At 36.0% G+C, this 15,095-nt stretch overlaps 1 protein-coding gene across 1 annotated transcript; it reads right to left on the bottom strand.

Moving 5' to 3' along the window:
- Nucleotides 1–5,733: 5,733 nt before the first annotated feature.
- LOC136811072 (52 kDa repressor of the inhibitor of the protein kinase-like) lies at nt 5,734–8,456 on the bottom strand. Its single transcript, XM_067067671.1, has one exon. It carries the CDS (start codon nt 8,320–8,322, stop codon nt 5,734–5,736), a length of 2,589 nt encoding a protein of 862 aa, XP_066923772.1. The 5' UTR covers nt 8,323–8,456.
- Between the last annotated feature and the right edge of the window lie 6,639 nt (nt 8,457–15,095).

The raw sequence follows: 15,095 nt of genomic DNA, 5'->3' as shown, positions 1-15,095 counted from the left end.
GAGAGCAGATGATTTTTAGTAAAAATTAATTATCCATTAACAAAAGATAGTCACTTTGGCATTATTAATATAATCTGCTCTTGTAACAAATTTTCTAACATCCCAACACTTACTAAGGAAATTAATATCTTCTTGTTTTGCTTTGTTTTACTTCAGGTCCAATTCATTGCAACAGGAGCTTCCTCCCTTCTCGCTCTGAATAGGGAAGATGCATTTAAGATCCCAAACCAACTCTACCACGATCTTCAAAGCACATTTATAGATACTATTTTTTGTATTGCTAAACTACAAATTCATGCACCGACGCAATCTTTCTACACAGTATTAAATGGAACAGATCCTGCGGAGAGATTTTTCGGTAACTGTCGAATGTCATTCGGCCACAAAAACTTGGATGCATTCGAGCTCATAAACTTAACTTCTTCAATATCATTATGCGACGAGATTTTATCAAATCATCCCAAATGGGTTCATAAAGGTCGATTGTCTCGCCGGCTTGTATTGGACCACTCAAGTTGCAAAGACTGGTCTGGCAATCTTGTCGTTTCTAGTGTCAATCTGACAACATCATAGAAGTTTGGACTTCTACAAGGTCAAGCTTTAGCAGTCAAAGCTGAATTTGAATTCAATCCTGTTGATCTTAGTCTTGAAGGTGTCACTCTAAAGCGCCCTTTCTTTAGAGTTATTGGTGTCAGTGAAAGGGAGGAAGACTGGTCAGTGATGGAAGAAGAAGTATCAACATCAGATTGCGAGTTAGTTCAAGAGAATGAGGAAGTAGACGGAGTAGAGCTTTTTGATGTCATTGACAGTGACAGAAATGTATTGTCATATTTTGAAGTTGGTGGAAAGAATGTCTATAAAGCAACAGTCCTTAAACAAATTTCAAAAGAAAAGCCCCTATCTGCAGATCGATTGAGAAAGGTGAGAGGATTGAGCAAGTTTACCAGTGATTCTCAGGAAAAGGTTAGTCTGAATGACACAATATCTGTAGGGGATCCTATCATTGCCGAGGTGGAAAAAAGCAAATGAAAATTTCTGTTGTTGTTGGTATCAAAGATGGAGATCATGCTAAAACTTTGATTTCGTGTAAGGACCTGGATAACATTTCTGTTCAAGTACAGGTTAGAGAATTAGAGATTACAGAGGTTGATGGAAGACTTTATTCTACCGGAAAGTGTGTTTCAGATCCATTATTGGTTAAAGGAAAAATTGCATGACCATCAAACCATAGATCTTATTGAATCCCCCCCAAAGGCTGCTCCATTTACAATTTTGATAAACAACTAATCCAAGACATTAGTGTCCATTTGACTTTAAGCCCAAACCAACCAGAAAACGCTCCATCATCTTCTGCTTCTGCTGAAGTCGACGCCACATCAAAGAAAGTTAAGTGCAAGATTTGCACAAAAATCGTAGAGCATAAAGAAATGAGAATTCATATCGGAAAACATATCATTCATAAGGAAATAATAATAACACAATCATTATGTGGGTTTTGTGGGAAAGAAGGGTCCAAGCCTCACTTGGTATCATCTTCAAAGAGTGGTAACAATGTATATCACAGTCCTCAATCTAATTGTCTTTACTTTTACAAGTATAAAAGAGTTGGCAATAAGTCTACCAAAACAACTCCATGTACAAATCGTATCATCACTTGCCCCTCGTGCAACATGTACACTTGGTCGTACAACTTAAAACTCCACATGACAGAAAACCACCCTAATGAGGATCAGATTGAAGTTATCTCAGATAAAGAGAAAGATATTTTGAAAAAGCGCAAGTGTTAAATTGTTCTAAGAAACTTTGAGATAAGTTGAGATTTGTTTTTATTTCTATTTTTATCTAAATTCACTGTTTTAAAAATTACTTCTAAACTTGCAGTACATTGAGTTTGATTGAATTTGTTTATATTTTTTATGATTTGATTGAAGAAACCTAGAAAAACGAGACAAGTTTCTTCTTCTTAAGCCTATTTGAAAGTTCCCTAAATTCCTCTAATTTTAGTCTGTGAGGGCAAAGTTTTGCATGCACTAAATCAAGTTGATCATTTTGTAATTTATTATGCGGTTTTTGATTATTATTTTTCCAATCAGTTACAATACATGTATACTTCATTATAAGTTTTCTCAGGTTTTTGTCATTGAGAAGAAATCCCTATGGCAAAACAGGAAGGTTTTATTTGTAAGCCACAACTTGATAAAGAGTCTGTGAGAGTTGATAACATATTAAATCTAGACACCTTTTCTTCAGGGTATCAAAGAAAATCAAGTGTTTGCTTAGGTTTTTAGCTTTTAAAATATCTAGGCTGCTTTATTTTTCATAGACATCTTTTGTTAAATTTATTCACCTATATATATTACAACAAAGTAAAGAACCATTATGGATTCAATGAACACTTTTTTCAACAAAATTTATTTCGTATTCCAAAGTTCCAATTGACACTTATTTTTGTATCTAAGAATAACCTGGAATAACTGTTTTTTTGGCTGATAGGGAAAATATTCTTAAAAATTGACCAAATTTGAGGGGGAAGAAATTATTTGTACTCTTATTCTTTCACCTGATTTCATAGGTAGTAAAAATCAGAATCGATTTTGGACCCAACACCCCTATTTTGGTACACAGGTAGTAAAAATCTGAATCGAATTTGGACCCAACATCCCTATTTTGGTACACAGGTAGTAAAAGTCAAAATCGATTTTGGACCCAACACCCCAATTATAGTACACAGGTAGTAAAAATCAAAATCGATTTTGGACCCAACACGCCAATTAAAGTACACAGGTAGTACATGACAAATTTTTTTCTCAAACACCCACCCACCCTAGGATACATGCCGTTTTCTGGTACACTGACCTCCCCCCCTGATCGAAAACGTATCTTTAATTTGGCAATTCAGAGAAAAACAACAAAATGATCTGTTCTCGATTTCACAGAAAGGCGAGTTGAAAAAGAAGGCAATTGAAGATCAGTCGTTGTTGAAAGAAAACCTCTCTTTTGGCAATGTCAGCCAGTGCTTCGATTACATGGAGCGAATCAACCTTGATGTGAACGATGACGATCTTTCTCACTTTAAAGAAGTGAAAACCGCTTTGAAAATCCAGACCAATGCGAAAGTTAAGAGGTTTCAGTAAGCGAAGGTTTGGAACACCACCGACAATTTTAGGTACCCATGCTTCACGCCGCGTTATCGGGAACCTACCAAATACAGTTTCGAGAGTTGAAGAGCTTCCTTGTCAAACGATGGATTCCGATGAAACAAACCCGTTCCCGTTCACTACCGGAGAAATCGTTGCTTTTCGTGGTACTTATGGCTATCCATTTAATGTCATCCAACTTTCACGGTCTTATCAATTAGAACAATTGAATCCTACCACTAAAATTGTTGGCAGCTTCCTTGTACAAGCCGAAACTGAGGAAGTTGATATTGTCAGCCATATTGGGACGCCATATGTGATGCTAATGGAAACGTTGTCACCATCGACATGCAAGTGGTTGTGGAGGAAGGCTGCTATCGGTACCAATTGACGAGAGCTATCTTCGACGAAATTTCTTTGCTTGCGACAGAATTCGAAATATGTCTTTTGAAAGAATTCCAACACACCGACATTGATGAAGACAATAACGAAGAAACCAATGAGATCGACGACATTGAACATTTATGCAGAGACGAACCACAACAGCGAACCCTCCCTGCCCGACGAAGAACAAAGGGAAATCGATATGCCAGTGTCATCGCTACTTTGATGACATAGCTTCTAAAACAGTCTTATCCCTCTTATTCGTCACCTCCAAACATTAAAATTTGTAATAGTTCTTGCAAAAAGTTATAAATTAATAGTAGTTATAAATCTACCTTTCAAGTTTGAGCTCGTTAGGAATCTTGTCTATGTATGAATCTAATTCTACCTGACTATGTATTTTCGTTATAGTGAAAAAGGAATTCAAATATAAAATAAAATTACAAATTGAGATGTAAAAGTTTCAAGACACGCAAGTATTCGTTAACTAATTTTGGTTTGATCAAAACCAGGTAAAGAATCTTTCTGGTATTATTTTTTCCCATCAATCACAACCTGACCCAAACTGATATTTTGTTGGTATGCACCCATAAATACTTGCACCAAAAGCTGTGTAAAAGAGTATTGGGCTCTAGTGTACCAGGTTCCATTGGCGTCAAAAATCTGAAGTCATTACACTGGGCACGCTCACATATACAAATAGTTGACACCATTCAACTCTAGTAATCTCAAACCCTCTTTTTCGATTATGGTTGATAAGTGTTTCATTGTTTATTGTTCATTACAAGTGAATTTTTTTCTATTATAGATTATAGATTTAAACTCTTAAAATTTTATGTGTTTCAGGGTGTGGGAAAAAAGCATTTTATGGAGGCAATTTTCTATCAAGAGTCGGACAAATTTGATGTCACCCAAGTGAATTAATCGAAAATGCGAAAAGGTGAGAAAATTATGATGACGTTAGCAATTTTCAGATGACGTCATCAATAAATTCTTTTCCACAATATTGCTATCGCGATAGTTGATACTGTCAGGTTTCATGATCATAGCACCTCTGAATCAAAAAATATCGAAGTGTTGTGGAAAATACCTCCCTGGTTCTACACCAGCCAAAAAAGCGTTTAATAGGGATAATCCAGAAAGAATGAAAGTTAGAAATTTAGCCTACCAAAAAAGACATGTTTTTATTTTCAAGACAAAAGTTGCTCTTTTAAAAAATTACATTTGTATTTTGGGAGGCTTCTAGACCACTATCATCTACATCATTCTAAATAAATTTAAAACAATTGTTTAGAGGTTAAATAGTTTCTCGTCAGTAGTGGTGTGATAGCAGGGGGCAGTGCGAAGACCGGTGGACATGCATGGTCCAGTGGTTAGTGGGTTCCTGATTCTGATCCTGATCCATGTTCCTGATCGAGGGCCCTACATGTACATAGTGAGTAGTGAAATGCCTCTCACGTCACTAGCGAAGTATAAAAGTCAACTCGACGAACGAGCTTTGACCCGAAATCTGCTTTAAACATGTGGACCTGCATTTTCTGAACAAAGTAGACATACCATCTACTTTGCCACCCTTACCATCTTGTAGAGAACAGGGGCGGATACAGGTTTTTAGGTCACTATGTGAAAGAAATCCGATTTCCCGATTTTTTCTAATAATCCCGATTTTTCACCGATTTTTTTCCCGATTCTCATGAAACTTTATTCCTATTATTTGATTAGTCGACTCTTATTGACAAATAATTACGCTTAATTACGATGTTTCTCTGAGTTATAGATAGTGTATAACTCGAATCCAAACCTACGGAAGGAAAGCTAGTAACATAACGTCGAAGATAATAAACTAGATTTGTTAGCACGGAGGCAGTCCCGGCACGCCATAAATCCGTTATACTGAGTACTAGTGTACATACAGATATATAATAGAAATAAAATGTACATAATGAAACTAACGAAAATATTGAATGTGAGATCATCGCTTAGTTTTCTACAATTCTAAAATTTCATTTTTTTCTAACAGATAAGATTAAAATAATTCAAATTGAGACTCGTTTCACTCTGTTATTGGCAACCTTTTATATTTACCGATTATTTTAGTTCTATAATGTTGGATTTTCGGCTTTTCCAATATCAAAATCAAAAAAGAAAATACTTGGACGCATCGATTAAAAGATCAATCTAGACGTAGACTTAGAAAAAATAACGTAAAAATTTAGAAATTTAGTAAATCAAAATCACAAAGCTCGAGTCTATGGTGATATTCTTGAGAGAAAATGTCCAAAATCTTTTCCGGATTGAGATCAAATTCACGATGAATGTTTGCCAGAGCTAACGATGATAAACGATCTTGGCTCATTGTAGCTCTGAGATAAGTTTTCAAAATTCTTAACTTGGACATTGATCGTTCGCAGGAGTTGGATGTTGCTGGTACCACCGCAACTAAGCATAGCATGACATAAATATTCGTGAACCAATGTTTGATCGGATTAATTGCGGTCAGCGTATCGATGATCGTATCTGGTAAGTGGCCTTGTTTTGCCTGATTTGTCCAATATATCTGCCATTGACGTAGCTCAGTTTCCAAATTTGTCTTTTCAGGTAGATCGTCCACATATTCATTCGCAAACTGCCGGACCTTGTCTTTCCAATCCTCCGTTGAGATAACTATGTTTGGGCGAATATAGTTTCCGTTTAAATGAATTCGCCGTTTCGGCGAGAATCGTTCTTTCATTTCATTGAAGACCCGATCAAGTAATGGGATGGTGAGCGATAGCTTGTAGTATTCGCTGGGAGAATCGGTGTCATAGTTCTCACGGAGAGTTTGCTGCCCTGCAATCCGTTTGACTGATGGTTGGGTCCCAAGCTTAGATGCGAATTCAACGTCCTGATCATACCATTCCTTATGAACTGTGTTTATGTTTTCGCGACATTCTTCGAGTGATGTAATGACGGTATCAATAGCTTCGTATGCCTTGATAATGTCCAGTTGTTTATTCTGCAATTCATAGGTTAGTGGAAGGGTGTAAGACATCACATTACGGACAATGATGAGGTGGACGATGAAAGTAAAGGAACGAAATGTCCAGTATAGTCCGCGCGCATCAGCTCTTCCATCCTTGTTATTGTATGAACCATCGTGGTTGTTAGCAATCATATCGAGTGTTTCTAAAATCGCAGACATAAGTTCTTCTACTCTTTCCAAACCATCTATCCTCTGCAACCAACGTGTCTTACAAACATCAAGAAGTGTTTCCCTCCTTTCTGTGGGCATTAGTAGAATCACATTTACTCTAAGTAAATCCGTCTTTTTTGCAGAAAAACGGAACACCTCGCTGCACTTTCTAACGGAGTCCATCATGTTTCTCACACCTCTAATGTTGGTTGACGAGGCAACCGCAAGATTTAATCTATGAGAAGCACAGTGGAAATAGAGAGCTTTGGGATACAGTTCGCGAATTCTCGTGCTTACTCCTGATTTAGCCCCAGCCATATTTCCAGCCCCATCGTAAGCTTGACCTCGTAAATCTTTCATGTTTAGAAAGAGGGATGCTACTACCTCGGTAATGTTAGTTACTAAAGCTTCAGCAGCTGTCGATTCACATTCAATAAAACGAATAAATTCTTCACGTACCTGACTGTTCTCGTCAATAAAGCGAATAACCAAAGACATTTGCTCTTTTGTATTAGAATCTGTAGATTCATCTGCTATGACAGAGAAGAAACGAGCTTTCCTGATTTCCTCAGCCAATCCCCGTGTAATTAAGTTACCAATGCAACTCAGGATTTCATTTTGAATCGTTTTAGATCTGTAAGATGCGTTTTTTGGACAGTTCTCCAAATGATCTTTCAAAACTACGTCGCCGCTGTCAACTCTAAATTTTAAAAGTTCCTGAAAGTTTCCCGGGTTGTTACTCGCATCGTCTATGTGCTTGCTGTCATCTCTATGTCCTCTCATGGGAATGTTTTGTCGTGCACATAGGACAACAGTTTTGATTATTGGCATAATCTTACTACGATTCTTTTCGATCCTTTTTGCTTTGTTCTTGTCAATAACAGTTGATATTTTTTGGGTTTCTCCTTTTTGTTGGCTTTGAAGCGCTTGCATAATTTCCGTACAAGCCCTATGCAGTTCACTCTTCTCTTGATGATTTTTAAAACGTGTATTCATTCCATTCCATCTCATGAAAGGTTCAGTAAAAAGTTTTTGAAGTTTAGACTGTGTTGAGACGGTTTTCCCAAATAAGGCACAAGCAATGCAAAACACCCCATCATGATGAGCTGAATATGCTAGCCAATGATAATATTTCGATTTGCCTGGAGTGATATAGTCATTACTAAAGCGCCACTTACGTTTATTTTCTTCATGTTGTGGATACTTGTAATCTGTACATGGTTTCCAAACATTTTCAATGAAGTCGAGCTTTTCAGAATCTGTCATCAAGGGAATCCTGTCAAGAACTAAGCCAATGTCATTAGGATGGCAGTCAATTTTTTCTTTCCCACGAGTAGGACCTTTAGTTTGAGATTTTGATTCGGTAGGAAGGGTGCTTTGATCTGGATCGATTTGTATTGGTGTTTGATCGGATATTTGAGGATTCGACACGGCTTCGATAGAGGAAGTAGTGCTTTGGTCGGAATCGATTTGGATTGATGTATGGATTGATGTATGATCGGTGGTCTGAGGTTTCGATTTGATAGAGGAAGTGCTTTGGTTGGAATCGATTTGGATTGGTGCTTGATCGACGGAAGGTTTTGACACGGTTTGGATAGAGGGAGTGCTTTGGTCGGAATCGATTTGCATTGGTGTTTGATCGGAGTTCTGAGGTTTAGCTACGCCTAGTGGTTGGCTTGTTGTTTTTGCTATCTTTACCGCTTTCGCAAAAGTTATGGTTGATTGTTTTCGTTTCTTTGTTTCTGGTATTTCGATGGATTTACAAAGAGCTGAAATAGGTGTTAAGAATGAAACAGATTTTGAGCTGGCATCCACACATAACACGAAATGATTTGGGGAGGTGTATTCACCTGGTTTTGAGGTTGAAGACCAAAGTACATGAATGATCTCTTTTGAAGTTATGTCAGGAAGTTTGACGACCCTGGTAAACACTGGGAAAACACGGCTGTTTCTTGGAGTATACGGCAGACATTGACGAAAACGTACATGGCTTGGAAATATGGGTCGCTTCGTTTCGAAATATCTTTGTCATCTCGGCGATATTTGTACATTTGTCGGAAGATGTGAAGTTGAAAAATAACTGTATGAGGTCGAATTCATGTTTGAAAGATGATTTGTATGTCAACGCTAACGAACGAGTTTCTTTGAAATACTTTCGCCAATTCATATACAGCTCAATGCTTGTGAGCAAACGTAGGACAAGGTGAAGTTTTTCATCGCCACACAGTTTCTTGGAAACAGCATTGAAAAGGCAATTTCCATCAGCGGTAGTCCTAAAAAATGAGAAATATTTTGTTTGAAATAATTCTAACTCGTTATTGCGTCCATAATCAATCTCTGTGTAGAGTTCAGGCAAAAAACACCCCTGTATCACTGAAAAAACTGTTGTCCCTGGTGAGAGATAAACTCCATCACTCGAAAGGAGACTGAAATTTCGGCCATCCCTGCCACCCATAGCTTAATGGATTTCTTTAGCTTTAAATAATAAAATTCGAAATCCTATCCATTAGGAGCATTAGACTTTTCATCCCCATATTGACATTTTCTTACTTCATGTTATCCTCACTGGCTGAAAGATTCTCTCAGTCTCCGGTTCACTGAGACAGGGGTATGGTTGCAGTTTAGATTGTAAGCACCTCTTCGATATTTCATGATATAAGGCCCCTATAAGGGTGTGATAAATCTCTAGGCTAATTGTAATCAGCCATTTCATTAAAAATTGCAACCTTAACAGCGATGACCGGAGCAATGATTAGCGATTGCGCCCGGGGGGGGGGAGTACTTAGGCAAAAATAGGTGCTGGGTATGTGCGGACGGTAAGGGTCGGGTTTTTCACCTTTTAAAGTCTCTCTAAGGGTTACAAAAATCAGGAAATTTCAAAGTAGTCTCTCTAAGGGTGGGAAAAATCACGATTTTTAGAAAAAAAAATTGATTTTGAGAGAAAAAATTACAAAAAAGTCTCACTAAGGGTAGGAAATTTTTGAGAATCAGACAAAATTTTTCGAAAAAGTCTCTCTAAGGGTCACTTTTTCACTAAAATTTGGTCTCACTAAGGGTCGGTTTTCGGAGGTCCCGTCCGCACATACCCCTCATTCACCAACCCTAGTACCCCCCCCCCCCGGGCGATTGCGCAAATCGGGCACAAATTTAAGGTTGGTCCGGGTTCCTAATAAGAGGTTTTCTTTTTGAAAACCTTCAAACAACAACAAGAGGCTACTTACTTTACTGGTTTGCATATTCCAGAAGAGTTCTTGCAATAATCTTCCAATTTTTCGTGTCTGATAACATTGGACGCATTTTCATCAAGTAATAAAGTACCACTTTGTTTCTTCTGTTGTATCGCCTTCTTTAATATTAATTCGTAACGATCTTTAAGCCTTTTTGTAGCGGAGTTTGAAACATTTTCACTTTGGAGAATAACTCACAATCGATGAAGATCAGATTTTAAGTTGACATCGTTTGGTATCACTCGTTGTTGCTTTTTCTTCGCATCCATACTCACGCTATAACACCATTTTCACAACAATCTTTCACTATGTAAAAACTTTCATAATAACTTTAAAGAATTGTCGCGCACATTTTGCTTGCTTAGTTTTGTTTGGTGTTATTAAAGATAAAGCTTCTTTGTTTGAACAAGCGAGAACACATCACATGAAATCACGAAAATATTTGTTGCTTTGTGAAAATCTTGTTCACAAGCTGAAATGAACTGAAACTTCGTGCAAAAGTATGAAAAATGATGTTAATACACATAAAGTAACTCTCCTTCTCATTAATTTATATTTTTCTCTTCTCTTCAAACATCTGCAAATTGTTGTCTGTAAGACGGAGTGTTTTTTTCTACTGAAGCGAAGGGGATTTTTTGTTTACTGTGACGTAGATCAAAATGTAAATAGAAGAAACGAAACCGCTGAGAGAAGAGAGAAGAAAAGAGGAGTTTTCTTAGAAAAAAAGAAACACTGATAAAAACATGTCTGTGACAGATAGAATTACATGATATGATATTTTTATTTTTGCTGTCAGTTTGACCTTGTGAATTCACAACTTTCACATAGCCTGTATCCGCCCCTGGAGAAAAGTCCTGTTCGTGGCGTTGGTTTATCTTCGATACTTAACCTCCCTTAACCTTTCCTTAAGAAAATAACGAAACTCAAGTCTAAACTAAATCGTTTACCAAAAAAAATAAGCAGGGGGACACGCCCGATTAAATTTAATACCGAGTTTGAGAAGTTAAAAAAGTCATTTTCTTCAGCACCTACTTCTTCTTCTTCTGATTCCTAGGAAAATCAACATAAAAAGGCTTGCGGAACGAGCGATCTGTTTTTGCAAAGCGAAGAAATTTCAAAATGTATAAGAAATCGACGACTCCGTTATTAATACAGAATTTCAAAAACAAACTAATAAGACCTTTACATTTCACCAAGAATTTATTACCAGTGAGTCATAACAATAATGTCAAAGAAGAGGATGTTGGAAAAATTAAAGACGGATAAAAAAGTAATTTGTACTCGATTTTGTAATACTTTTGTAGTAGTTTCAAAAAATCTTCCTGGAAAAAGTATAAAGACATCTGCTCAATACAACTTTTCACAAGCTAAAATAAAAAAAATAAAAAACTGAAACTGTAAAGAGTGACATACGGACTTAATAACATATGGGTATTACAACAGTGGTCTTTAAAAGGGTAACACATATTATTTCATACAGGGCTTTTAAACTTAAAATAATTTGATGAGTTTTAAAAGATCCTTCTAGAATTTTTCAACAAACGTATCCTGTGAAAAAGACCCGTCAGGACTTTTTGATAGTTTAGGATAAGGAATAAAATCCATTTTTACAAAAATATCACTAATTTATAATTCACTACTAGTTTTCATACATTCATGCAATCAAAAAAGCAAATCATGCACTGACTTCAGACCCCTTAAAACATTCCAATATTATATAAGGCAGCGATCACGAAACTCTCCATGCATTTCATTTTGCCAGTAACATGTTTAAGAATTTTGAGGAAAATACTGTGAAAGAGCTTATTTAATTTGGAAATTATTTAAAGTATTTGAACTGAATAGTAACAAGTAATGACCACCAGCAGCAATGAATTTGAAATTTTCTACTACTGACTTAATAAGATTAAAAATAAAATGGAAGTGTATTTTCTGATTACTGTCTTAACATGTAAAAGTTAATGTCATTAAGCATCACATGTCACACACAAAACATTCCATGTACCTCCAAAACATTCACAATTTGTCCCCCTTCTTGTGTTGCATTATATTATACGTAGCTACATAATATTAATATTGAATCTTGATGGGAATCTGGTAATGTTTGCGTTTGCTTGATCTCAAACTACAACAAAGTCTTTTTTATGTCGTGTTGAATAATAGACCTTATCAGAGTTTTCTAAAAAAGCAATATGTATTACAATAGAATTCCCTCGAAGAGTTTCTAATAGATATTATTTGTAATGCACTCGAAACAATCCCACAATGCATCACTTTTTTAGAAAAATCAAAAAATTCCGATATAAAAAAATGTGTCTGTTCTTCGCAGCATACCTCCTCAACAAATGTTACTGACCACAACCACCCAATATTCGAAGGCGTATGGTCTTTTTCGTAAAAGCGTTTACTCAAATACGTTGAACCGTGTATTGACAACAAAAAGCATTGTTCGGCTGAATGTAAAGTTTAACCATGACATAACATTTTCAGTAAAATTATAAAGTCTAAATGTTAAAATATTTCGAAATCCAAATGTTGTTTTAAATCTGACTTGACTGTTGCAGATATTCGGTTTGATCTCAAGCCATTAAAATAGTTTTCGATGAGATCAATTGATGTAATGGGAATGGTAACTCCAATCAATTGTCACAAAATGTGCCATGCAGTATGGATGCCACAAGGTAAACAACCATCTGTCAGACAATTGTCACATTAGCAAGTGGATGGTAGGACAGCTCTCCTCTCCCAGAGGAAGCGGTAAAAAACCTCAAGAATGATACTCGAGTAAAATTTCTAATAAATGTGAACAGCAGCAACGTCATTTTACAAGCAAAAGATGCCTTCCAGCTTAAAAAATCAGTAGGATCCTGCCTTGACAAAAATCGCCATCTTCGTTTCGCAAGTGTGCAAAAGTGAAAGTAACAGCAACGACACAGAAACAAACATCTCGCACTTGATTGGATAGTCAAACTTGATATAATTTTAAAGACACTTTTATTTTATAAAATAAAGAAAAGTCTACTTTGCTCGGTGTTTTTTCGTGAGCCAAATCGGTACCATTTCTCGAACATATACAAATTTACGTCCCGCGTACGCAGATCTTGCCAAAGGATGCAGATTGCGCGTGTAACCGCGCTGTGCGCGCTCAAACGCACGTTCCGCAAAAATTCATGATCTTAAATAACTATTGCAATCTTACTGTTCTTTCTAGTTTCCTCGAGTGGTTCTTCGTGGAGTTGTCTTAAAGCTCAAGAATCTTTCGTCATCATAATTGTTAATCGTTTTGTGAGAATAATTTGAAATATACGAATTTTGCAAGCAACCTCTGGGAGAAGTACCAAACTAATGCATTTATTTTTCTAAAAATATGTATGTACAAAAATTTTATATATTCTTTAGTTAAAATTCTTCTATACAGTTGGTATGAATTAGAATTAGGTTTTTTAGATTTAATTACTAAGGACCAACTCTAAATAAATCGGAAAACAAAAAACAAAAAAACAAAATAAGGTAGGGTGCGAAAATTATTTTAAAGTTAAAAGGGTTACGCAAGCCCTGAGATGAACCCTGAGCGTAAACCCTGAGACCGAAAATGCAATCCGTGATCATTGATGGGATTTTCGGCAACCTTCGATTTTCGAGAACCTTCTAAGACATAAATCCTTTATAAAGACTTTTTCTGGCTTTTTGAAATTTTTGCCATTTTTTCACCCTTAGATAGACGGCTAAAGAATTTAACTTTTAAGGTTGGTACAAACACAACACCCATCCTTGACTCGGCATGTCTATGATTTTGCCGAAGATACTTTTGATAGTTAATTTTCTTTTTAGTTAGACACGTAAGGTTAAATGAGGTGCTTGTCTAGTCCAAAATAAATTCCTCAAAAAACCTTCTCAATTTTGGATGTTTTTGTCTAGCCCCAGCTCATAACCCCCGGAAGTCGGGGCGAAAACTCAGACTAATCCTTTCAGAAAACAAAATCGAAAGTGATTGGTGATTTGTGTATATCTTGTGATTGCTTAATTACTAAAAAAATAGTATACCTTTTTGGAATCGAAATTGATATCCATATTCTCAATCAAACGGAAAATTTGACAGTATTGTACCTATTGCCACTGGTCTGCTCAAAGCTGTTAATAGGATCTATTTGATCTAAGATGCAAAAATTGTCAATTTGTATAACTACTCCAGACCTTTTTCCACAACTGGTTCTGAAATTAAAAGTTTACTTGGTTTCACTTGGAAAGACTCATGACATCATCAATAAAACTTCAGATCGGCATTTAGTAGAAAAATATAAGGCATGATTTTTCATTGTGCAATAACATTCTTTTTAATTCCCAAAAAATATATAGCGTTTCAAAATCAGATGATCTGTACTGATCAGAAAGACCACCTAATAAAGCTCTGGAAAGATGAAGCGGACAAAGGGAAAAAAGTTCATAGGAATCAAAATTACATCTGGCAAGTTCGAGGAAGTCCACATGAGACTGTATCTAAACAAGATCTTTACCAAAGCATCTGTTTAGTTATATTGTATGAAATGAAAGAAAGAATGAATGAATGAATAGATTTACAAACCTTGTTTGCCTTCTTTGAATAGAGACATTCGATAACATGACACCTACAAAAATTAAAAGCATAATTAAAATTAAAATGTTTAAAAAAATTCTCTCTGTCACAAATTCTCTTCTGCTATGGTTTACGAATAGTTTACGAATAGTGTTTCAAAGTTGTACGACTATATTAACCGAATCCTGAGGCTTAGATTTCAATAGAAAATTTAGAACAAGTTGTATTTTATATACTTTTCTGATTCGCCAATTAGCACTAAAATTTCTCTCCCTAAAATTTCTCCGATTAAAGTATCGTAATTCTAATCATAAAAGTATAAAGTTCAGGGGTTATAATTTGAAAAATAGTAAAAATCCTAAGGGTTGTGTAAACTAGCCAAAAAGTCCAGGGGTCTCGGAAATTTCAACAAAAAGCCATAGGGGCACCATTCTGAATATTTGATCTCCCTAAAATGGAAGGTACAATATTTATCAATCTAAGCCAAACGTTACGGAGCTTTTTTCCATTCCATTTGTGAAAAGAAAAATGTCTGAAAACAGAAATTCATGCTACTTAATGCAAATGAGTGACATTGTTATTTCCTTCGTAAAAGACCCGGG

The sequence above is a fragment of the Clytia hemisphaerica genome, unplaced genomic scaffold (genome assembly GCF_902728285.1).
Source record: "Clytia hemisphaerica strain Z4C2 unplaced genomic scaffold, Clytia hemisphaerica genome assembly, whole genome shotgun sequence".
Classification (NCBI taxonomy): domain Eukaryota; kingdom Metazoa; phylum Cnidaria; class Hydrozoa; order Leptothecata; family Clytiidae; genus Clytia; species Clytia hemisphaerica.
This window is presented reverse-complemented; position numbering and strand designations above follow the sequence as displayed.

Excerpts from the sequence above, each read along its gene's own strand:
- LOC136811072 (XM_067067671.1), bottom strand. The coding sequence starts at position 8,322 with ATGCAAATCGATTCCGACCAAAGCACTCCCTCTATCCAAACCGTGTCA.